The 26,515-nt window shown below is 34.7% G+C and overlaps 1 protein-coding gene across 5 annotated transcripts in view; it reads left to right on the top strand.

The window, feature by feature from the left end:
• Positions 1-4,226: 4,226 nt before the first annotated feature.
• The window catches only part of LOC149490949 (eukaryotic translation initiation factor 4 gamma 3-like), a 59,926-nt gene continuing 37,637 nt past the window's right edge, over positions 4,227-26,515 (top strand). For 2 of the 5 annotated variants that reach the window (XM_089695653.1, XM_089695662.1), the window contains exon 1: positions 4,227-4,406. In XM_089695653.1, coding sequence (XP_089551779.1) covers positions 4,265-4,406 — 142 coding nt within the window. In that variant the 5' untranslated portion in view covers positions 4,227-4,264. Of the gene's footprint in view, positions 4,407-18,222; positions 18,778-25,593; positions 26,388-26,515 lie in introns of those variants that run through there. The other 3 variants (XM_089695670.1, XM_089695679.1, XM_089695645.1) reach the window with 2 other exon arrangements.

Consider the following 26,515-nt stretch of genomic DNA (forward strand, 5'->3'; position numbering starts at 1 on the left):
ACGAATTCATTGGCTGGTATATTTGTGAGGCTGAATAATACTTGAGATATCAATGTATCTCACCAATAGGAACTATAGGAACGGAATAAATCCTGCATTATTTTAATTGTTTTAATTTTACTTTTTTTGTATTTTTATTGTTTTAACTGTGTTCCTGATGAAATGTGTTTGTTCTAAGGGAACTGCTACCTATGTTTTTTATAGTAATATGTACTTTAATTATAATTAAATGTTTATTTTGTCGTATGAAATTTGTGGCCACAACAGGCCATAGGCTATGGCTGAAAACAAGCTGAAAAACACTTTTGGTCATTATTTTCTCCATACGCCTTTTCGTGGTGAACTTTTATTTTTACCTGTATTTTTTTTGTATGAATTTCTTGTTTTACCACGAATAAATGAATTCTATTCTATTTCTATTCTATTCGATTCTAAATTTACATTCCCGCGAATATTGTGGTTCATCTAGATAATTTTTTTTTACCAAAATACTAAACCGCCTTCATATTTTCATTTTTACTAGGCGAAACGATTTGGATGATTCTTGTTTACTGAGGTAAAAAACAAAAAAAAAATCAGGTGAAAGTTAGCTAGCTAGCTAGTATCACGTAATTCAATTTCTCTGTCTGTTTTTTGCGGATAATCCTAGAACACTTGTATATATTGAACATAGCTGATAATTTATTCCTATTTGCAAACATGAATATATGCATCAATCATGAGGTAGACAAAGTCGCGAGCTTCAGCTAGTATATATAATATAGGTTATCTACCAGTACATGCGGTCAGTGAAACAGGAAATCACAAAGCAAGAAACTTTAAACATTTTATCAAAAAATTGTATTTTCACACCAAGCTCGGGGTTTAATTAACAGGAAGGAACTGCCAAAGGCTTCGAACTGTAACACGCTGTAACTCAATTCACTGCAAAATATGAACCAGTTGAAAAATATTTATTTATACAAACTAATACAAAGGAGAACTGTGAACAATGTTAAATACGTATATAACGCGTACTAACGGTACAGGATCATTTTTTGAAAGCGAAACCTCGTTTTCATAGATTTGTTTATGAAAATAAAGTTAAAATCGGCACTCGCTGTACGGATTTGGGACAAAAAAGTGTATGTAAAGCCGGGTATCCACTTAGGTTCGCCGTAGTTTGCGAACACTGTGTGCTCCGCGAACGTGAACGTGTACAGTGTACACACTTAGGCTGCAAGTTGCAACATCAGTGCTCCTGTCGGAGCACTAACATTCCGCGCTCCGGTCTCCAATCGACACACGACAGACGGACGGCATGCGTCTCCAAAATTATGATACATTATATTGTGATGGAATACAAACAACCTCCTCGATTTTGGCAAGCTAATATGTATATGCGAAGAAGAAATAATGAAATAATGCATATATTCATCATTTCATCGGACCACTCCATGTTCGCGAACTTAACAAACAAACGCTCGCGTCCACGAAAAAACTGCGCTCCCCTTTGAGATCGCGCAAAAAACCGCTTCCGGAGCGCTCCGCCGTGCTCCGATCGTGTTCCAGTCGCGCTCCGCGATCACGACGCATCCATAAAGCCGGGTATCCACTTAGGTTCGCCGTGGATTGCGAACACTGTGTGCTCCGCGTACGTGAACGTGTACAGTGTACACACTTAGGCTGCAACATCAGTGCTCCTGTCGGAGCGCTAAATTCCGCGCTCCGGTCTCCAGTTATAGACACACGACAGACGGTCGGTGCAAACATGCCGCCTCCAGAATTAGTAGGAAGTGCAGCTTATATTTTGATCATTATATTGTGATGGAATACAAACAACCTCCTCGATTTTGGCAAGATTATATGAATAAGGGAAGAAGAAATAATGAAATAATGCATATATTCATCATTTCATCGGACCACTCCATGTTCGCGAACTTAACAAACACACGCTCGCGTCCACGAACAAACTGCGCTCCCCTTTGAGTTCGCGCAAAAAACCGCTTCCGGAGCGCTCCGCCGTGCTCCGATCGTGCTCCAGTCGCGCTCCGCGATCACGACGTATCCATTATGTTTGGTTTGCGGAGCGGGCGCGTTCGCAAACCACGGCGAACCTAAGTGGATACCCGGCTTTATAAAAACTATTCTTTGACTAAGTGTTTTGCAACACTTTTGGACATATTTTGCTTTAGTTTCATGAATGACAAATTATTAAAAACAAGTTACTGTTAAAATGTTATTTCTATTTAATTGAATAAATTACGAACACAAATATAAACTTTTTGTAATTGTGAACGCGTTTTTCCTGTTATCATAGTTAACAATATTTCAGAAATTTGGTTTATAGATTTTCGGTAGATACACTGCCTACCTACTGTAGCAGCTAGGCTGTTGTGAAAAAACTTAGTCAGACTATGTAAGTTTGTTTCATAAAATCATGATTATTTCTCGGTACACAATAATCCTAATAATACACATGTTTACATCGACAAAAAAATCTTCTATTTCTATGTCATAAAAATGAATCGCTAACGGTGTTGGTAAGCGCAAAACTCTAGAATGGCTGAACCGATTTCGTTAATTCTTTTTATATATTAAAAATATATAAAAAGAATTGAATTAAATATATTCCTTGAAATACGAGGGTGGTTCTTATGAAGAAAAAAGGTGAACATGTACCATGGGCGAAGCCGGAGCGTATAGCTAGTAGAAAATAGTGATATCAAGAAAATGCTCTTATATTGCATGACAATAAATGTACATATAATTAACCGATTTCAAAATGGAGGAGGTTCTCAATTCGGCCGGAATATTTTTTATTATTGAAGTCGCTTTTTTATTAGTAAAAACTGTTGTTTATTATATCATAAATCAATGGATGAAATATAATAACAAGTCCCTGAATATGAAGTAAATAAGTAGCTTAAAATAGTATCGTATTTTTAGAAGACATTGATAAAGAAAAAGAAAAAAGAAACCAATACTCCATTCACGGAGATGAAATACAAGTTTAACAAATAAGTAATAGGTTCTTCATTTTATACGAATAAATAGCTATTGATTAGATATAAAAATATACTATCTGTTGGGTTATGGGTATATAAATCGTAAACATTAACTTTGTTTTCAAATAAGAATATGAATTGTCGAATTAAAAAAATATACAGGAACATATAATATAGGTATATAAAAATATAAGGATAAATGAGAAACTTCTATTATAGAGAGTTGCAACGAAGTCCCTGTTCTTTTTCATTAAATTACCTCTGTTAATGGGACTTTTTGAACCTGGTTAAATAAGATTTGAATTCTAAGATTTTTTCGATGTTTACCTCTATAATTGAAACTCTGTAGCTCAATTACCTGTATAAGTGAGACAAATTAATCAGGTTTCAACACGTTTTGACGTGTTGATTTACATACTATTCTCGTTGTCTTTCGCGCATGCTTTGATTGTCAGTACTATCTCATGTTTAGAAACTTTACACAAGTATTTCGAAATGTCAAATATTGATAATTCCAATATTTTTGATCAAATCAAATACAAACAAACATAACCGATTACTAAGTCATTAATTTTACTGTATTTTTTTTTCGACGCAATACATTATGTATGTACATTCATACCTACTACTACTATTCATAACATCAAAAATACGCATTTTTATTAACATTTCCACCTGCAAAAATGGAATAACGGCACATTTCGACCTCTGTAAGCGGGGACCTCTGTAAATGAGACAACTATAAATTTAAACCTGTTTAATTTGAAAACTGTATTATTGAAAACCCTCAATAATTGGTACATATATGTCTTGGTCCCTTGAGATCCCAATTAACCAGGTTTCACTGTATTAACATATGATTATATATTTTTAAATTATGATTAAAAAAAAATACAATATTACATACTTCCATAGTTAACAATTGCTACATATTTGTTTAATATATACAGCTACATTTATATCTATAAATTAAATATAATGGCCTCCAAAGACGCGAATAAAAAAATAAAATAAATGAAATAATGGCCAATAAAGATGGCCCCCGGTAAATTGATTTCCTGAAAACGTATCGTTCAGTAGGTAGAGGATCAAAACGTAATCGTCTCACAAGATAATAGGTACTAGTTGTAAGGTGGTATGGTCGAAGATGGGTTGCTACCCCATGAGCAGGCGAGGCGCAGTGCATTCCCTGTATTTATAGGAGGCTCGCGGATGCAACAGTTTTGTATTCTCCGAGCGGCCGGGCCCGATAGTGGTGTTGTCTTTCGCTTGAGAAAATGAGCGCTTTAACGGAGTTTCGCGAAAAGTGCGACGGGAAAAAAAGTTTTCATCCTTATAAACATTGTGTGCTGTGCCAGCTGTTGTCAGAAATTAAATATTTCACGCTCTGCTGCTGTTGCCACTTAACCAACGAACCAGGTTAGTTCGTGCCTTGCATTTGTTTGTACATGATGTTGGAATAATTATATCTACCCGCGAAATTTGATTTATTATAATTATGTTTAATATTTATATTTTATTGGTTGCTTATTGCGAATGGATTTTTCACATTTTTATTTGTATGATAGAATTTATTCGAGGTATTGATGCATTTGCGATTATTAAAACGCCTAATTAATAGTAATTTATGTTAACTTTTTAAGCTCGGATAATATTTATTTTTTATGAATATAGAAATAATATTAATTTCGTGGTTTTTATATAGTTATTAGTAACCTATGCAATTTGCCAATAAGCGATAAATTATATGCCGCGATTATTGCATTGTTTTTTCATCTTTTCGTCCGGGCGAAACGCGGTTTAAATATGAAGATATCTTCGCGCGGTTTCACACACGTGCTTTTCAGGTTGTCGTGTGATACAATCAAAAAGTAACAAATGTCATTACGTCTTAATAATGTGGGTATAATATGCATTTGTCGTAACTACAGCGTATGTAACCATTTTATAGGTACCTTTTATAATCATTTTATTAGTGAATATTACAATAATTGTTATATAATACAAATTGCTGTTACTATCTATTTACATAAAATATAGAAGACTAGTTTTTCGTCTCGGTTTCGCATGGGTGCAATAATTGCAATTGTTTTCAATTTTAACACACATATTTTTATCGCATTACTTTAATGATTTTTTGGTTATTAATTTATTGTAACATAAGATGTTTCAACATAACATGTTTAAACATAAGATTTATTATTATTATTTCTATTTGTAATGCATGTACATATATTTTAACTACAAAATATAACTATAATAGTTAGATATACGCTGCCGCGATAGTTTTTTAGATAATAAATAATTGAATAATAATATTATATTCTGAAAGTCGTAATACGTTATTTTGTTTATAATAAATATGTATAATATAGCTTATGTTAAATGGTTTATTCTGCAGAAGAATTTTTAATTTGGGTAATTTTTTATGGTAATCTATATAGAAAGAATAAGTCTTATCACTCTTTGCGCTAACTCAAAAATTGCTAACACGATTTTAATACGGTTTTAATTCGTAAATCTTCAATTATTAAAGTTAAAATTGTGTGGAAGCTTGGTAGACTTTATATTATGTTTATAACATAAAACAAAGTGTGAACAATTACGTTTTTTATGAATTGAACTATTGAAATGTTAATTGTTAACGCTCAGATTTATCTAGAAATTATTCCAACTAAGGATCCCTTACATCCCGGATGCTTGTACGCCCACGGCTGCTTTGCCCGGGCTCGTGTCCGTTATATATACAAAGAATAAATACAACATACTTACTTTTATCTCTAAATAACTTGTTGTTAGGAGCTTGTGTTAAAATAGTTTTTGCAAACGATACGATTTTCAATGTAATAATAAATACATATTACGTAGATTAAAGGAAAAATATAAAAAAAACTTACAAAATTTTTATACTGAAATTCCTTCTATGTTTATACTATACTTTCATGATTTTTATTATAACATTATATTAATTAATACACGCGTATCTTTTTGGTTTATCGTAGCGACACTAGCTACGCGTCGCTACGACTTCTATAGTACATATTTTTATGCTACGGTTACGAGAAAGTCCAAATTTCAAACAGCTACAAATATTTCTTAAACGCGACTCTTGAAAATCCTTTAAAATTATAGTTTAAAAATTTAATAATATTCACCATTATTAGAATTCATAGTATTATTTCTAGATATGAACAATTCGCTTCAAATGCGGGCGAAGCCGCGGGCGGAAAGCTAGTACAAACAAATAGGTGAAGCTAATAAAAGCGTTAAAGAGTGTCTGAATGTAAATGATAGAATGACGCAGTAAAGTTTTTTCAGCGCAGCTTCGTACTTTTTATACTAAACTAGATTTCCGCGCGTTTTCAAAGGAAAACCCGCATAGTTCCCGTTCCCGTGGGATTTCTGGGATAAAACCTACCCTATGTGTTAATCCAAGTTACCCTCTATATGTGTGCTAAATTCCATTGTAATCGGTTCAGTAGTATTTGCGTGAAACAGTAACAAACACACACACACACACACAACCTCACAACTTTCGCATTTATAATATTAGTAGGATTGCATCGAGGCACGTGTCAATAAAATTTATTTCGACATGAAGTTTGAAAGTGCGCCGCGTTTACGCGAATACAACGTACGAGTTATTTCATTTTCACCCGGATATTGCCAATGGATTTCAATAGAAACGCAATAAATATATAAAATAAAATTTATTTAAATCCAACGAAAGTTATATAATATTCGGATAAGATTTCCTATGAAAAAGTACTTAATTGTTTATCCTGGGAAATGAGAAATAGAGTTTTAAAGTTTATAGAAAATAGTTTAGACTTGAGCTTATAAATACCAGCTTATCAACAGGTAGTCGGCCCGGGATCGACCGACGACCTGTGCGTTCCTGTGGGAGGTGTATTTTACAGTTCAAACTTGAAAAATGGATTTAAATCTTCAGACGTTCCGAGGGAGTTACTTATAAAATGTTCTATTGATTCTAGATAGATAATAATATCAAGTATCCAGATTCTCATCATTCAAATGTAACAGCGCGCTGCATTTTTGCCTAACTCAAATTGAGATATCTTCGCAACGCGGCTCACGGCAACATCACGCTCACGCACACATTGATTTCAGTCTTAAATTTTATAAAATCTGGATACTTGATATTAGTATCGATTTTATTAAAGAACTAGAAGAATACCGCTGCAGCCACCAATAGGTATTAAGCGGCGGCGATTTATTGTACGTAAATAATATTTATACCAGTGTCAAGTACATATTATATATTCTAGCGGACCGCCCCGGTTTCGCCCGTGGTACATGTTTACGTTTTCTCTCCATGAGAACCATCCTCGTACTTCAAGGAATATTATAAAAAAATAATTGACGAATACGGTTCAGCCTTTCCCGAGAAGCGCTTTCCAACACATTTTACGATTCATTTTTATTAGGGTTCCGTAGCCAAAATGGCAAAAACGGAACCCTTATAGTTTCGTCATGTCCGTCTGTCCGTCTGTCCGTCTGTCCGTCTGTCACAGCCGATTTACTCGGAAACTATAAGTACTACAGTGATGAAATTTGATGGGAATATGTGTTGTATGAACCGCTACAAAAATATGACACTAAATAGTAAAAAAAAGAATTGGGGGTGGGGCCCCCCATACATGTAACTGAGGGATGAAATTTTTTTTTTCGATGTACATACCCGTGTGGGGTATCAATGGAAAGGTCTTTTAAAATGATATAAAGTTTTCTAAAAAACATTTTTCTTAAAGTGAACGGTTTTTGAGATATCAGCTCTCAAAGTCGTAAAAAGTATGTCCCCCCCCCTCTATTTTTATAACTACGGGGTATAAAATTCTAAAAAAAATAGAGGTGATGCATGCTAATTAACTCTTTCAACGATTTTTGGTTTGATCAAAGTATCTCTTATAGTTTTTGAGATAGGTTGATTTAACTGTAATTTATTATATTTGCTGCTACGGAACCCTTTGTGCGCGAGCCCGACTCGCACTTGGCCGGTTTTATTAAAAAGACAGATAGACTAGCAACTTGTTACCGTGTAGGTACATATTTCATATATTTGTTTACAAACTTAACATTTTCCTTCTTATTGAACTCAATATAATAAAATTTAAGAATAAAATATAATAAACAGAAAGAAGTCGCAACATTGTTACCTACAACATGGGTCCAACGTGGGTCCAACTGATCACGCTGCACGCGTGACGCCGAAACCAAAGTAAATAAACATTATTTTTTAGAGCTTATTATTGACGCAATTTCTCTTTCGCTTCCTGAAATTGGCCAATGAAACCAAAAAATGATTGATACAAACAAACTCTTACTTGAGTTTATTTTCAAGGTTTTGAACTGTTTATGGCATCTTCCACGGGTTTGTACACTTGTTTTTTCTTTTACATTTACGAAAGTATTATTGACTTTTTAACGAAGTAATGTTTGTAAACAATTTTTAACTACGGATCTCAATTACAGGTGTGTTTACTTAAGAACCCCTGCTAATTAATTATTTAAAAATGCGAAGTAATTGAAAACCTTTCAATAACTATTTCAATATTCATGGTTAGCACCATTGATGAAAGAACTGTATTGTTTGAATGTATGGTCATTATTTGTTTGAACCTGATTACAAATATATATTACATTCAATAATTATTAGTGTGAAGATACATACTTGTCTCGTGGTTGGGTCAAAATCGAGTCTATACGTATACAGGCGAACATGGGCGTAGCTAGCCATGGGCACAGGGTGGGGCAAAAAAAAACCGGCCAAGTGCGAGTCGGATTCGCGCTCCGAGAGCTCCGAACAAACCTACTTTTTATTATGTTGTAACTCTTAAATGTATGTTTTAGCAATTTTTCCTTTATCTGTGCTATAAGACATTGCTTTTAACCAAATTACAAGACTTTGTGTCCACGGGAAGTACAATGTAGGTAATTTTGATTCCCTTGCGAATGTCGAAATTTGCGATAATTTGCAGCATAAAACGGCTGTATCTTTTGATTTTGATATTTCACAGCTTTAAGAGTCCGTAGACTTGAGTATTCGATATAAATTTCAGCTTAATACCTCCATGCGTTCCTGAGAAAAAGGGTGTTGACAGAAAAACAGACAGGCAGACTTTGTTGTCCGTCTGTCTAAAAATACCTTTTTTTTCAAGAACGCGTGGCGGTATCAAGCTGAAATAATAATGTATAAATCAACGTAGATAGACATAACTCAGTAAGTAAAGCATTTAACCTCGCACTTCCGATTCAATTTTATTTTTGTTTTAGGTTAAGGGTCACTTATTGACCATAAAAACACAAAATGCTGATAGATCCAGGTGGAGCTTTGCTCGCAATCTTATAGTTTTTGACCGATAACTCGAAAACTATCCACTTTATGGCAAAAGTTACATAGACTTTTTTGTAGAAAATAAAATTTCGCATCTTTTATATTCTGTAAACTTTTTTTGTAAAACTTGCTGCTTACGGTTTATGGACTATTTAATGAACCGGTTTATCGTTTTTGGCTAATAACTCGTAAAATATTGGATTAATCAATAAAATGCATGTACGTAGTTTTTAGATACCTACCTTTATTCTCTACAACTTTTGTTTGAAATTTTTTCTAGTGCCCATTAAACGTTAAAGTTATCTTAAAAAAAGGATATATACTTTTAATTGATTAATCCAATATTTAAAGAGTTAGGGCGTATTCAGAAAGAAAGCTTGAAACTTATAAGCGCTTATAAGCGCTTATCGGCGCTTATAAGCGCTGGTAACCCGCGCAGGAAAATATATGAACATGCGCTTATAAGCGCTGATAGGCGCCGACAAGTTTCAACAAGTTTCAACAAACTTGTCGGCGTCGATCAGCGCTTATAAGCGCATGTTCATATATTTTCCTGCGCGGGTTACCAGCGCTTATAAGCGCCGATAAGCGCTTATAAGCGCTTATAAGTTTCAAGCTTTCTTTCTGAATACGCCCTTACTTGCCAAAAACGATTAACCGGCTCATTAAATAGGCCATAAATCGTAAACGGAAAGTTTTACAAAAAAGTTTACAAAGTAAAAAAGATGTAAAATTTTACTATCTTCAAAAAAATCCACATATTTTTTGCCTTAAAGTGGATAGTTTCCGAGATATCGGCCAAAAACTTTTATTTAAGATTGCGAGCGATGCTCCATCTGGATATGTCAGCTTTTTGTGCTTTTATGGTCAGTAAGTGACCCTTAACTTAAAACAAAAGTGAAATTGGATGGGAAATTTAGTGCGTATTTGGCTAAATAAAAACAGCTTTATTTAATGAGGTAACAGTACCAAAGGACCCAAAGGTGGTTTAAATTATGCAACATAAGTACCTAGAAGCGCAAGCTTTTTGTGTCGACTGACAACTTTCGAGTGAGAATTTTTTAACGGATGTTAAGTTTTGTAGTTGGTACCTAGATAATTAAGTTTTTTAGATTTGGTTAGGTACCTTCCAGGTCAGAGCCAGGGTGGGGCAAGCGCCCCACCCTGCCCCACCGTGGCTACGCCCATGCAGGCGAAGCTTATAAGAGCGTGTTAAAATTCGCCCTATTTCTTACTTAGTCTTTATTGTTTATGCTAGTATGATGCAAATGTGAATTTGAAACGTGGAATAATTAGTGATTGTAACAATTAGAGTTCAGTCGTTGTTAGTGCTGAGCGTGATTCCAAGTACTTCGGTAATCCACAAATCTAGATATTAATTAATAATTGAATCACCCGCTTGACGTGGGGGAATAATTAATTTCACAGCATCGTGTGTATTAGCGGTCAAGCCGAGTTTAAAATCAAGTCAATATTATACAATTTTATTTCGAAATACCACAGATAATGCTATAGGTAGAACTATACAAGTAACAAGGCAACATTAAGAGTAATTTCTCGTGTAAGATCTAATCTATCATGAAAATAGGTTCCGCCATTTTAACGAAGAAATGGAACATGAAGGAATAGGTAGTGACCTTTCTCCATCTAGGTACTATTCTCTACGAGTAATTTGAAGACAGATTTACCTCTAAAATGATTTAAAACGGAATACTTTTTTCTTATTTCTTGCAACGCAATGTTAAAGGGCGGATGATTAGTAAAGTCTTAAACGAAGGGGATATTTTTATCCACGGTTAATGATCAGATTACCTGCAGGATAGAAAATTAAAAAGCCAACGCTACGCGGAAGTACCTTCAACCTAGCTACTAGTTATTATTCTGTGCTTCAACCAAGTATGAAAATTTCACCTGCAATAGAAATAGGAGTTACAAGGGTTTATGGATTTATTTATAGATAACCGGTAATCCACCCCCGCTTCGGTCAGTTAATTGAAGAAAAATTAGTTTTGAAATAGAACCAGCTTTGCCAGCCACCTTCCCCTGTGGGGAGCCGCTTCCGCCTCGCAGGCCAAAGCTATCGGTTGATCCAGATTTAGATTCTCATCTATGTACATGAATGCAAAAAAGAATTAATTAATGCAGTTCTATGACGAAAGTTGGCGAAGATAATAACAATTTTTAATTTATATTTTCAATTTCACTCTATAAGTACTTTTGTTATATAAAGTTTATGGGGTGGTATTTGTGTGGTATCGTTATATAGGCCTTTTAAAGTTGCATTGAGATTTCAAATAAGATTTTTTGTGTTATTTTCGGAAAATCGACAATTTAATTACGATACCTGTGCTTATGACGTACATATATTTAAAGTACATTACAATTTCTTTTAAAATAATTAGTTTCACCCCGGTTCTACAATACTTATAGTTGTATACGTAGTATATTATTATTAGTCTGTGCTTATAGTGACATCACATGTATGTAGTATTCTTTTAACTTTGTAAGAAAATAAACGTGATTGATATTTGTTGCAAGATTTTCATTACTCTAATATTATCATGCGTGATTTAACTACCTAGCTACTTTTTTTTTCTAAGTAAGTTTTTCCTTTGCTGCAAAATAAATATATTGTATAAATAGTTTGACAAAAGATTAATTTAAAATGCATATAAGTTGTGATAAAACAATACGGTATTAATTAACTTATTATATGTTTGTTACCAAATAATTTATACTATGCATTAGGTAATAACTAATAGGTACCTAGATGCCTACGAAAAATCTCGTTGTTTACATTGAGAAAAACAAAACAAATAATAAATTTTAAAAGTAAATTTGCAGTAAGATCGTTCGAGGGACTTGCCCCTCGATTTTACAATAAGTTAAGTGAAAAACATAAAGTTAAAGCTCTCAATAGGAATATATTCAAAAAAACGGTTCTAACCTGGCTTAAAAATTATGACTATGACAGTCTTGAAAATTTAATTCGTATTTAGATCATTATAATTAAGATTAGTCCGTCAGTCCTCGGATCACAGACACAATAGAAAATCTATTGTGTCTCGGCCCGATCGGGCCGCTCGGTGGTCAATGGGTTAGATATAATAAATAGTCTCACTCTCAAACACACACACACACATACACACATACGCACACACACACACACACTGTTTGTTTTTGGACTTTGGATTAGCTTTTTCTAATTTCTTAAATTTATGTTTCTCTCTTTTTTTTTAATTCATGCTAGGGATCAATCCTAGGGAATGAACAGGTCCCCTTAATACAGGATATACCTAGTAAGGGGGCCTGAACCCCAATCTATTGTAATTTGTAACATATTAATGTATGAATTCAAATAAAGATTTTATTTATTTATTTATTTAATTATTTTTGTCAAAACAAAAAAAGTATTAAGGGTAGAAAAGGTAAAGTAGAAAGGGTAAACAAACTGTTGTTACCTTTTGTACTCTTTGAGCTATTCCAGGTTAGGGTTGTTTAAATTTAAATGCAGCTAGATATGTAATATATAGTAGCCCTGCAGACTGCAGTCCACAAAGCCTAGAGCATATTATATGTAATCTGAAATCTCCTTTCATGTCTTGTCGTACCAATATACCTACGTCAATCCGATTACAATACTATGTGTTCTAGTGTGTACTGTAGGTATACATGCACATGTTTGATGCTCTTTCACGTGTGAACTGCATTGGTTTTATTGATAGTTGGTATTCAGATTGGTGATATGTAATATATATTATATTATAAGCGGGTTAACACGATTATATTAGCTTCATATAATGTTCGTATCCGGTATCTATGTCACGGCTAAAGGTAGGTGAGAACATAAACTTAAGATTAGCCGGCTAAACTTAGGTTTATTTTCAACGAGGTGTTAATGTTAGTTTGTTCTATCTTTAGCCGGCTAAACTTAAGTGTAACCGCAGGCCCGTGGCTAAAAATGTCCGGGTGGGTAGATTTGGTTAGCGCCGGGCCGGTAGAGGGCTTGAGGGGCCCGCACAGTGCCAGAAAACACTCGCCCTGTTCCTTACATGTATTATAGTAACCAAATCTACCCACCCCGACTCAGGGCAGAAAGCTGGTGGCTAGGTTAGGTTAGGTTAGAACTCTTAAGACCCGCACGAGCCGAGCGAGCGCAGCGAGCGTGCTGCGGCAGCAGCCGGCGAAGTGCCAGAAAACACTCGCCCTGTTCCTTACATGTATTAAAGTAACCAAATCTACCCACCCCGACATTTTTAGCCACGGGCCTGCGGTTACACTTAAGTTTAGCCGGCTAAAGATAGAACAAACTAACATTAACACCTCGTCGAAAATAAACCTAAGTTTAGCCGGCTAATCTTAAGTTTATGTTCTCACCTACCTTTAGCCGTAACATCTATAACCCGTACGAGCTTGAGACTCGGCTGAAGTGCGACATAATATGGAATCTATATTAGTTGTTCCTTAATAATATTACTAGTAAAACTGGTACTAATTTTGAATAAGATTCCATTACGTATTTTGGAAAGGTACCTATAATATTAGGTACATTGAATTGTCTCAAGTTAGGACCGCTTCAAGCAGTTGAGAGTTGAGACCGACGCGCGACGCGACGGCTTGAAGGCGCGACCGCGCGGTGAACTATGGACAATGGACATTCATTCACTGCCATGTACACGGACTGCTCCAGCCGTTGCGACCTCTTCAAGCCGTCACGAATTTTACCCACTTTAATGACAGATTGCATTCAAGAATCGGCGACAATACAATAATTTTGATGAGATTATTTTACGACAAGATTACGACAATTATTATTTATTATCAACGAATACGCTGATCACTCAATTTTTTCGATATAAATCATCGTAAAGAATTTCTGATTTTTAGATAATTTTATGTTCCTTCAACACACAAAACACAATTATAAATACATTAAATATCTGCTACAATTATAGTTATCACCGTTTATAGTTCGCGTGAAGTGAGTATTTTAAACTTAATTTGGCAAAAACTAGTCGGCGGTAATTCTATTTCCGAAATGAAGCTTTAAATGTTTCATAAAAGTTAAAATATCTGGTAAAGTAGGAACTTTTACTGCCTAAAATATCGTGCACTTAAACCTTTTGTCAGCTTCACCTGTATATGTTTGTATGTGACTCGTTTAGATTCGATTTTTATCCACTTTTAACGGACTGATTTAACTCAAACTTTTATATATATAAGATTGATGACGATACAGTAATTTGACGAGTTTATCTTTTTTAAGCGTGTTTTTAAGCTATTGCATAGCTTCTATCGAGGGCCTTGAGCGCGGGGACCGAATCCAGAAATTCCGTAACGAAAAAACCTCACGCTCCCCACTCCGACGGACACGGAGGTGTGGCTTGAAGGCATGCTATGCAATAGCTTTACCGCGGCAGTCGTCGAGTAACACATTTTAGTTGTTTTTTAGGATTCTTAACCACAAGAGGAAAAAATATAACCCTTACTTTGTTGTCCGTCTGTCTGTCTGTCAAGACCCTTTTTCTCAGGAACACGTGGAGGTATCAAGCTGAAATTTATATCGAATACTCAAGTCTACGGTCGAAGCTGTGAAAAAATCTAACTTATAAGATTTTTTCAGGGCTTTCAATAAATTTTTGGAAACCCATGTCAAAAAATCAGCACTCAAAACATACAGCCGTTTATGCTGCAAATTTTCGCAAATTTTCGACATTCATAACGGAATCAAAACCTACAGGGTAGGTACATACCGTTAACAGAAAATCTTGAAAAAAAGCAACGTTTTGAAGCAGGTAAAGGAAATATTCCTAAAAGTAGATATACATTTTAAGTTACAACTACAGTAGAACTCCAATTATCCGAATTAATGGGGACCGGGACCCATTCGGATAATCAAATATTCGGATAATCGGATTTAAAAAAAAATATTGCCATTGGGGAGAATAAAAGCCACGTTTTGATATTGCACTATTTTTTTATTGAATTAAATGAAAGAAACATGAAATTTTCACATGTTTTAAATATTTTTGCAATCATTTTTCTTATTTCCTCTAGTGAAAACGCATCTTTATCATCATCATCCTCTCCATATTCTTGTTAGGGGAAGAATAATAGCGCACTTAGACTTTTTTTGGACAATTTTTTGTGATTCGGATAATCGGCGATTCGGATAGTCGGAGTTCGGATAATTGGAGTTCTACTGTATACTAATGATATAAAACTGAAAAGTTTGTTTGTTTGAACGCGCTAATCTCAGGAACTACTGGTCCGATTTTAAAAATTATTTCGGTGTTAGGTTAGATAGCCCATTTATCGAGGAAGGCTATAGGCTATATATGTATTATCATCACGCTAACACCAACAGGAGCGGAGCAATGCGGGTAAAACCGCGGGGAACAGCTAGTCTTTATATATAAAAAATGAATCGCAAAATTTGTTGGTAAGCGCATAACTCGAGAACGGCTGAACCGATTTCGATAATTCTTTTTTTATTGTATTCCTTGAAGTACGAGGATGGTTCTTATGTAGAGAAAACGTAAACATGTACCACGGGCGAAGCCGGGGCGGACCGCTAGTATGTAATAAAAATAGGTTTGTTCGGAACCCTCGGTAGTTTTTTTTAACTACCTACATATTATTTAAAAATGGCTATGATCGCGCTGACTCCTCCCAAGACCCACGTCTAACTACCTACTCATATTAAGATTCTTATTGATTTTTATTTTTTGTAATGAAATATTTTCATTTACGGCTCAAACGCTTCGAAGTATCCGTGTTACTTCGAACGTGTCGCGCAGATTTGTTAAGTGTGTTTGAATTTTCGTATCCCATAGAATACTAAGAATACCTAGTAGGTAGTCTTAGTATTTAGGTACATATTGTGTGAAATATTTAAACTATTAATTCCTGGAATTCAATATGTTGCGTACTTGTAAAGTTGTGTGACGTATTTGTACCTGTATAAGTTGACGAGGTAGATTGAAGACAACATTATTCAAATTGACTTAAAGTAATTTTATTATTTTGGTTTTGTGATTATTGTTTTTCGTAGAAAATGGTTAGATATTGTGCTGTTTACGGATGTATTGCAACAGAAAAGCGCGAATTTCTTTACGCTAGTCACAAAATATGTGCCAACCATAAAGCGTTAACACACACATTTGCAGTCTCTACAGTGTGACTGTCAAAACGATAATTTTGTATGGAGTGTCCGGGGTGTGACGCGGTTTCGATACGGGAGCGTCTATACTTTTGATCTAAGATATAATCACACTCTATGGAAAACGTTGAGAAAATTGTATTGAGTATCATGCCTGACTCCTGAGGTAATTGATGCAGAACTCACATTTCTTTCAAGTAAACACGTGGGTTTCGATTTCAGGATTTTATCGGAATAAATATTTTATGTTTAACCAGGATGGATCTGTAAATAATCTGTGATCGGTTTTGAAGGTGAATTTATTTTATATGTTTTCGAGATATTTTCAATTAAAAATAGAAACAGTAATTATAAATGATCCAAGTTTATTTTGAGTAATTAATGATCTAAATTTTAAATATTGTGTATGGTGCATCATACCATTATTAGTCCATGATCATACTTACCTAACTACCTACTTAGTAATAAAAAATTAAAATAAAAAGTTCATATTTTATTTCCCTTCACAACTTAAAACTATATAATATTACAAACGAACTAAATATTATGTAAGTATGTAGTATTTTCGTTGTGAAGGACTATCTGAAATAGGTCTGTGATAGCCCCCCCTCGCGGATAGGAGGTATGAAGTAGGAGTGACTAAATTGGTACCAATGGTGTAACCTACCTACACTCATAGTTTCAAGAATTAAATATCAAATTATAATGAGAAGAGAAAACAAAAACAACAGAACTTAATCCTAATATGTACTAAAAAGGGCTCTTAGAAATATATTTTATGCGTGACCATTGACTAATGTGTTAGTGAATTTTGTGTCTGCGTGTGTGTGTTTGCATGTAGGTACATATATATGCACGTGTATACATATGTAATTTTGTATGTGTGTGTGTGTCAGCGTGTGTGTGTGTGTACTAGGAATATTGTAAATTATTAACGAAATTGATTCTACTGTTCTCGAGTTTTGCGCTAACCAACACATTAGCGATTCATTTTTATTATATAAAAGATAACAGTACAATATCATAATTAAAAAAAAATGTACTAGGTACAAAACATCTTCAATGGAATAAAACCACAAAACAATACTATTCATCTCATATTAATACTACTTGCAAGTCGCATAATATTTGCACTCCTCTTTATCACCCGTGACCCGGCTTTTTGACTTTCGTTCAGTTTTGACGTTTTTTATGACAAATACAATTTGACAGATGTTACAAAAATCTAGTGACGTATAATCGAAAGTTTCGATTCGCGTCATAATCGATGTCCGCTTCAATACAAAGCAAATCGATTTTATAATTAAATTATTGGAGCCCAGTCCAAATAAAAATTTGATTCAATTTTCTACAGAAATGGTCACGTTTATTTTGTAAATTATTAATTTCTAAATATTTTTTTGTCTCATACAAATGTTATGTTTTATTTGAACCAGAAGAAAAAGAACTCAGTAATTTAGGTCATTTCATCTGTATCCCGGTTCAACCTGATTCTATTAAAACTTACAATATTATGTATTTGTAGATTTCTATAACATGGAAAACGAATACACTCTTCGATACTTCACACATTTTGTACACTGAAATTAAAGAATTTATTACTTTTAAACACAGCTTTTAAACTTTGATATACTTTTTTCTTGGTATGGCATATTATTAATCATCTGTAAAAACCACAAATTATAGACAAGTTACATGGCCATAGACGCTAAATAAAGTTGACATGTAAAGCATTGCATGCGTGACGTGATACGTGAACGATCGAATGACAGGTTCAAAGATTTTAAAAAATATATTCTGATATTTATTGTTGGAGATACATATTTTTACATTTTTTATTCTTATTTTATAGTAACAAACCACAGCAATAATTATACAGTTAAGTGAAAAAATAGTAACGCTAGTATAACCGCGACAAGACCGTTTGTTTATTGGTTAACATCCGCCATTTTGTACTCTCGTTTGTTTAGTGACTGGGTCGTTCAGTAGTGATGCTATATATTTAAACACCGGATATATATCGTGTTGCTGCATGTGGAGTACAATGTTTTTGCTGGAAACTTTGCTGACGAAGGGTCTCAATTGAAACGAGCAAGCTGTCACTCTGACATCAAGTTAAGGTCTGCGTATTGCCGGATGTGTCCTAGAATCAGTTAGGGCTGAATAGCGTGCCACCTCGAGTGGTGTACGTATTGCGAGACCTATGCTGCCGAGAATATGAGTGGAAACGGCAACCAGGTGCCGCTGACGGCCCCTCAGCGCGGGCCCGGCCCGTATCCTTTTTTCATAAACCGTCCCTTTTATATATTTACGTAATGTAGCCACTTCAACATCTGTAAGTGCCGCATTTGCGAAAATAGTGATTGTGTGGCTTTGCTTATTTTCACGTTCGTGTAAGGTTATTTCTCTTTGAGTGATAGCTGTGCTCCCCTCTACTCATGTAAGTTGATATGTGACCCAGGATACTGGTGATCATACATTCCCCTTTACTTTTAAGTTGTTGTAAGTTAATATAAGTATGTATATTGTTATTATTATTCAATGTATGCAAAAGTAAAAGATTTATCAAAACACTATTTATTGATATTTACTCTTGCTTTTCTATGTAAAATTATGTTTAATATATTTTGTATACTTTCAGCCAAAACAGCATTATTTTATTAATTAAAAAATAAAATGGTCACAAAGTTGAGCAAAAAATTTGAAGAATGATTGCAATAATTGTAAATAATTAATGATTACACAAAAAATAAACATGTTTTCTCCAACTGCAATGAGTAAATATGAAGAATGATAAACATTTATTAATCAGCATGGCGACTTTTCTATATGCAAGCGAATATTATTTTCACTTAAGCAAAAACTTGTTTCATATTTATTATATGAATTATTTTAATTTAAAGTAGTGAATAATAAGTAATAAGTTTCATTTGAGCAAATAATTATAAATTAATATATTTTACATTAAAATAAACAATAGAACAAAACTTTTTACTAATATTCAATGCATTATTTAAATTTTATATGAACTCTTTATTTAATATTAACTCTACATCTGTTGATCCTGAAGTCCTGTGTACATAATAGTGTGTAGTATATAATATGTAAATGAATTTTGTTATCAATCTATCATGTAATTATACAAAAAAATACTTAATTTAGTATCCGTTTTGTCAATTGTAATCTATTTGTAATGTATGTAATACATATGTAATAAGATTGTTTACCAAATACTAACACATTTGTGTAGTTTACTAATAATAAATATTTTATTTATTATTTTTAGCTTACATTTCATATTATTATTATACTTTTTTTGTTATATAACCCAAATTCAAAGTTTAAGAAATAACCTGAAATGAACATTGAGTGTATGATAATTATTTTGTAACTTTCATGAGTTTAAATCTTTGATAAAAGTTCTTCCTAGCAAAGTAAAGTCAATAAATGGGCAAAGCTATTTCAATATAAATCTCTGTGGTCTATATAATGCATTGATAAAATTTATGCCAATTTGAAACTTGATAAGATCCTTATCAATACATAATAATAAGTATTCACTCATCAAACATTTTGGGACCTTCATCGCTGAAGTGATCAAAACAAGCTAGCCCACATTTAGAGCCAAACTGTCAGGTGAGTTTTTGCAATTGTCATATATTTTAGCTGTAGAGCATGTCTCTCTGTGCCCAAGGCAGAGGATTCCGTAGAATTGTCTATTTTCAGGCTCTTTGAAACAAAAGCATTATTACATGTCTGTGTAAATAAGGACATGACAATTATAAAACAGCCCACATAACAAAAACTCTTCAATACAATTGGACATTGGACATATTTCTAGTTTTATAATTTATTGTCTATACTTAATGTTCGCTTATTGTCGCTTGACTAACGAAGTTGTACATTTGATGCATTTTATTGTTACCACTTGTATGTATTATTTTCTATGAGGTCTCAGAAACTTTGAATTTGGTTGTTATGATTAATGTTAGCTTACGATGTAGAAATGAAGAAATACAATTAATGTGTAAAGTATATTTATACTTGTGTCGGATGAAATGTGTTTTGCGAATGATGTAAGGCAGTGTAACTTTTCTATGTTATAATATTCAATGTCTGCATATATTTTAGATTCAAAAGATAGTTAATATTGTGCTTATGTCTTTTATTTCTTATGATGCTGAATGAAAAATAATGCTTGTAAGTAGATAGTTTTAATGTAATCATTTTATTAATGTAAAGTTAACCAAATCAATATTTTATTAAACAAAAGAAAAAGTAAAACATTAGATATCCCTTATTTGGTTGGCATGCTTTGTTTTGGCTGAAATTGTACAGAGTATGTTGGGTTATTATTTATCAAGTTGTAACATATTGAGATAAATAACTGGAAAATGTTCAGTTTTTAGTTTATTTTTTTTATGATATAATTTGTTTTCCTCGCAGGTGGTTAAGTTTTGATCAAGGAATGTCCAACTGCAGGATTTTTATGAAATGCAAGTGGCTGAAAATCGCATTATATTTGTGTGCATTATTTTTGTTGTACTGTTGTAAAATTCCTGTTATTGGTTCCAGTTTAGAATAAAATATTTACATGCAATCAAAATTGAACCATTTGCTAGTAAAACAAATTAGTTTTGAAAGTATCATCTTGTCTTACCATAAAATATAAACAATATAACAAATTTTGCTTAACATGTTCTATTAAGAAATGCACAACCACAAATTAGAGTAACTATTGTAATAGCGGGAAAAGAACTTGTAATTATTATGAACTTGACTATAAAGCCGCTGAAAAAAAATCACACATATATTTATGTGTTTAAAGATTGTTTTCCAACCATTGATCACTTGTTTTAACAACCTTTTAAGCCAGCAAAGAATAGCACTTATCAAAGAAATTGTTACGTAATTATTGGATCAACAATAGATAAATCTTAAAAATGGTCAGAAGTGAAAACAGTGTATACGCAAGTTTTATATTATTCATTACATTTTCTTATCACAAATGTGAAATATAATCACAGAAACAATATAAAATACATTGTAGAATAAAAGTAAAATAAAAAACTTGCAACTGTTTAATATTTCGCTGAACTGTGTTCATTGTTGTTAATAATTAAATGACACATTAATATCATAGTTCTGTACGAGAATAAATATTTTTGTTTTCAAGATAACAATACAATGGTATGCAAATAATGCATTAACATGTTGTTAGACAGTTGTGTTGTTATGGAATGCAATATTTGTCATTTTTATATTGGTACAAATATTAAAGTTGTGAGCTTGATAGAATTACTTATTTTCGAACTATGATCAGTTATATTATTTAAAGTGAGTGTGCATTTCTTAAAATATAAAGGCACAATGAAGCAAAAAATAAAAAACAATAGAGAGTAAAATTCTACGAAGTATAAAATATGTAGGTACATAAGCTGTACGAAATAACAACAAATGTACGCAAATAAAGTAGAATATATTGTAATGATCGATATTATGAAAGCGAAAGCAATTGTTGTTATTTGTTTCATCCATACATGAACTTGTAAAAACTTGTGTAAAAACATGGCTAGCTTTACGCAGCTTCAATCTGAAAAGCCTGTTTGTAAACAGTGTTATGAAAGTTGTTGATGTTATTTAAAGTTTAACGCCGACTACATGCCGGCGCAAATAGTTGATACGTTGCGAATTTGCGGATGCGTTGGAATATGGCGAACAACATTTAGCTATATTGTTACCTTTATTGATAAGGCACTCGGTTATCGGACGCAATTGCATTAGGCTAGCCACACTAAGACAATACGGGTGACCTGGTATGCCGGCCGTGCGAGAATGGATCATATGAACGGAGATATTGAATACCGACCGCGTGGTATATAGGAAATTGAAATGAACATTTTCGTTACTTTATTATGGTTTGTGTTTAGAAATTATTTATCTGACTTATAAGGACTGTGGTATTGTCGAACGACAATGATTTGATTCATTGATGGTATAATTCTACTATCACAGAATAGTTCGTTTTATTCTAATCGATGTTAAATGTTACTACATATCTTATTTCTTCGTCGTAATAACAAATAAAACTCAAGTTCAATACCATCAGTGTATTTTCGTCATAGACTAAATATAATAAAACTATTTTCGAGCTCGTTTCAATATTGTGAAAGTTAATTTTGTCATTGTATTGTACGCTATTTATAATTCCTCAATTTTATTATTAAATATCAAATATAATAACCAATCACGATGAATGTGTATAGGTGAAATATCAATTATAATTAGTGCATTGTTCGGACAATATGCTAGTTAAGCCAACGATGGACGTATGTAGTTAATTAAGTACCTTAATAGTTAATGCGATCTCGTTTTCAGTACACAGCCGACTATAATTATTACAAAATGACAATTGATCTGTGAATTCATTTGAATCGCTAATAAATCCGAATTATTCAGAGCGCATTCGAAAACTTTACGAGCATTTGTCGCACGTTAGAAAATTAAAGCGGACACGGAGCTAAAATATATAGAGAGGCTTTACTTTTTTTTTTTATTCTGTATCCAATAAATGTGTGACAGACTGACAGTCGCTTAGTCGGAGTCGCAAATAATGAGATTAATAATGAGTCAATCGATATTTATATTTATTCCAAGGTTTTTATTTTTCACTAGCTGCTCCGCGCGGTTTCACACCCGTGGCTCCACTCCTGTTGGTCGTAGCGTGGTAGCGTGATGATATAATATAGCCTATAACCTTCCTCGATAAATGGGCTATCTAACACCGAAAGAATTTTTCAAATCGGACCAGTAGTTCCCGAGATTAGCGCGAACAAACAAACAAACAAACAAACTCTTTATAATATTAGTATAGATAACTTGTCCACAATGATGAATAGGGTTAATTATTTTTTGATACACTTTCTTTGTAAATACCTACTTATCGTATATGGGTGGTATTTAAAATATTCTGTTATTTAACATAAAAAATACTTAAAATGCCTTTAAAGTTTATCTGTCTTTTCGAGGGTCCACATTGTAATTTCCAACAACGTATTGAACTTTTTTGCCTTGCCTCCATTTTCATATGCATATAAATTCAGTACTGCGTGCATATATATGGTTAAATAATAAAAACTTGATCAACTGACGTCACGGCTCGCAGTTAATGATGTTCAATTTTCTACAGTATTTCGCGTATAAATTTTTTAAGGTATAATGATTTTATACTATCGTTATTTAGCATTCCTATCCATTTGTTCAAAATCCACGGCTTGCATAGTTTGGTACATTCAATGATAAAAACACTATTATTTTAATAACGCATCGCATACGTTAATAAAAAAATACCTAGTCCCTTATTTTTCAATTTAGTCACCAATATGGTTGACCCTCCAACCTCTCAGATGTATTGTAATGTGTAGTTATGTTAATAGAAGATCGAGTACGAGTTAGTTTAAAAAATATCATCATCGAGGTAGTTTAAAAATCATTATGAAAATGATAAATGCCACGTAGATAATATTATCCGTAAATACATAATGTTATTTTGAAATCCGTTGTGTATAATTTCGTATTGCAATATGAAATATATTCCTTCAGAGTTCCTTTCTACATAAAATACGTTCATGAGTAGATTATAAAAAGGTGTATTGATAGGAACGAAGCAGAACTGCAGCGGCAGATTTCATGATATTTAATAATTATTCAAGTAAATAAATGATTATCGACGGTACGCTTATGAAATATGATAAAAGTTTGTTACGCGTTCCTAGTGAGAGTTATTTGCGGACGAGAACATTCAAAGAATTCCATACAATGGGTATTATTTACCTTCGTGCGGGCTTAGCGTAACTTGTTAAAGAAGTCCGTTGAATGTATTGTTATATAGTGGAGGCACGTGGAAATGTACATATTCAGTTTGCATGGGGATTCTTCCATTACTTGAACCAGTGACCAAAAACCATCTTAATGGCCATTTTCAGAGTTTTGGTCGTCAATATGAAGTTCTGTTTTTTTTTTACTATTTTAATTTGCATGTGACTAGTTGCTAGCCACCGACCCTTGCTTATTTTGTTTACGTCCATTATCAAACAAACAACCAATCAAATTACAACTTGTTTTTCTCATTACCGTTATTATTTGGCAATTATTGAAAGATAAAGTAACATGTGGCATCAACAAACATTTATATAACAAATATTCAATTGATAGTTGTTACATGTTACATTAATTAAGATATAATTATTATTAGTAATTAATAAATTAGCATGCCAAAGTTTATTTTCCTCACTTGTCCAATACCTTGCCATTATAAATATGATATGAAAGATTTTAATTATTTATCCTTTTTGGGGCAACATAATACGGAGTCTTGAGGACGATAAGGAAAGGAGGGAAATAAAATCACTATCCATATCGTTCTCAATGGCACCACGGATCGGCATTCGGTGCAGCGTGGCGAAGGCTTCCGCGGCGTAGCTTGCGCTCGGCGGGCGGGCTGCGGGCGCGGCGCCGCAGGCAGCGCGCAATGTATCGCATGCAGGGCTTTCTCACGTTTCCCCTCGCGCGACCTCTTTCAGGGGCGGCCGACGACACGCGAAACGCCCCCGTCGGCGTCGGCTCATTGCCTCTCTCTCTAGCACCTCTAACCCTCGCTCCCACAATGTAGCGTAATGGATCGTGGGGTGCACACCGATCGGCCGAATTTTATACATTTTCTAAGTATTATGCGTAAAATTTAGTTTTTATGAATCGATTCGCGGATTTTTCTACTGGAAAGTGACGTAGTTTAAGCTGTAGAATAACGGCGGACACGCGGGTGATAATATTTTGATCGCGCGCGAACGGAGACCGATGTAGCGCGCCGTTTCCGTATCGATTTTCTCGTATGCTGCATTATATTACTTTTTAAATCGTGAATGCGGACTGCAAATATATCGACACCATGCGTTTGACGCTCGCGAGTTTCGTAACCGAATCTAGATAATTAAGTGTTATTCCGTAGTCGCAACGCTAGAATTTATTATAAGTCAACGCCGTACAATGCAAAGATGAGCAATAATGTAGTTTTAAGAAGTTAGATAATAATTATTCGATAGAGCAGCGATCGCCTCGCCAATGGTCGTGTCTCCTCTGTTCTGGGAATGGTTCAACGTTTGGCTCATTCAATTTTTGAAAAATCTGTATCATGAAATTAAGATGGTAGCGTTAAGAGGTGGGAACAGTTCGTACAGTAGCGTGCCGCACGGCTGCGGCTATCACGGCGGACAGCATGCCACCATCGAGGTGTCGCCGAGCCTGCAGCCCGCGCTCGGCGTGCCGCACGCGCCCGTGGGCCACCTGCTGCCGGGACCCAACCACGTGGCGCACCTGGGCCACGCTCCGCACGCCGCCCACGCGCCACTCGCTCACACCAACCACCTGGGCCACGTCCCCCACGGCGCGCACCCCGACCACCTCGCACAGAAGCCCCTGGGCGCCGCCTCGCACGCCACCCACGGCAATCACGCCAAGTCGATGGGCCTCGGGCACGTCAACCATGCCAGCCACGCAAATCACGCCAACCACGCCAACCACGCCAGCCTCGCCAACCACGCCAGCCACGCCAACCACGCCAACCACGCTAACCACGCCAACCACGTCACGCACGGCCAGGCGAGCGGCCAGAGCCACAATGGGCACGCGAGCAACGGCACGAGCCACGGAGGGCACGCGGCGCACGGCGGGCACGCAGGCCACGCGCTGCATGGGCACGGGCCGCACGGCGCGCAGCTGAGCCACAAGGCCCCCCAGTTCATGCAGGCGGCGCCCGCCAAGCCCGAGCCCACGTCGCGCCACTCCACCGCCAGCCGCTGCTCGCAGTACAGGCCGTCTCAATCTAGTAAGTCGAGCCGCACACTCACTATATTATATTTACTTTTGAAAGCGTACATATGTTTCACGTTAGTGATAAGGCATTCTGAGCCGCGACGTAATTTTTAATTTGTACACAGTGGCGATGCGACACAG

This window comes from Colias philodice, chromosome 1, assembly GCF_061535455.1.
Source record: "Colias philodice isolate Cphi_HAF_F1 chromosome 1, ilColPhil1 Martin Lab GWU primary, whole genome shotgun sequence".
NCBI lineage: Eukaryota > Metazoa > Arthropoda > Insecta > Lepidoptera > Pieridae > Colias > Colias philodice.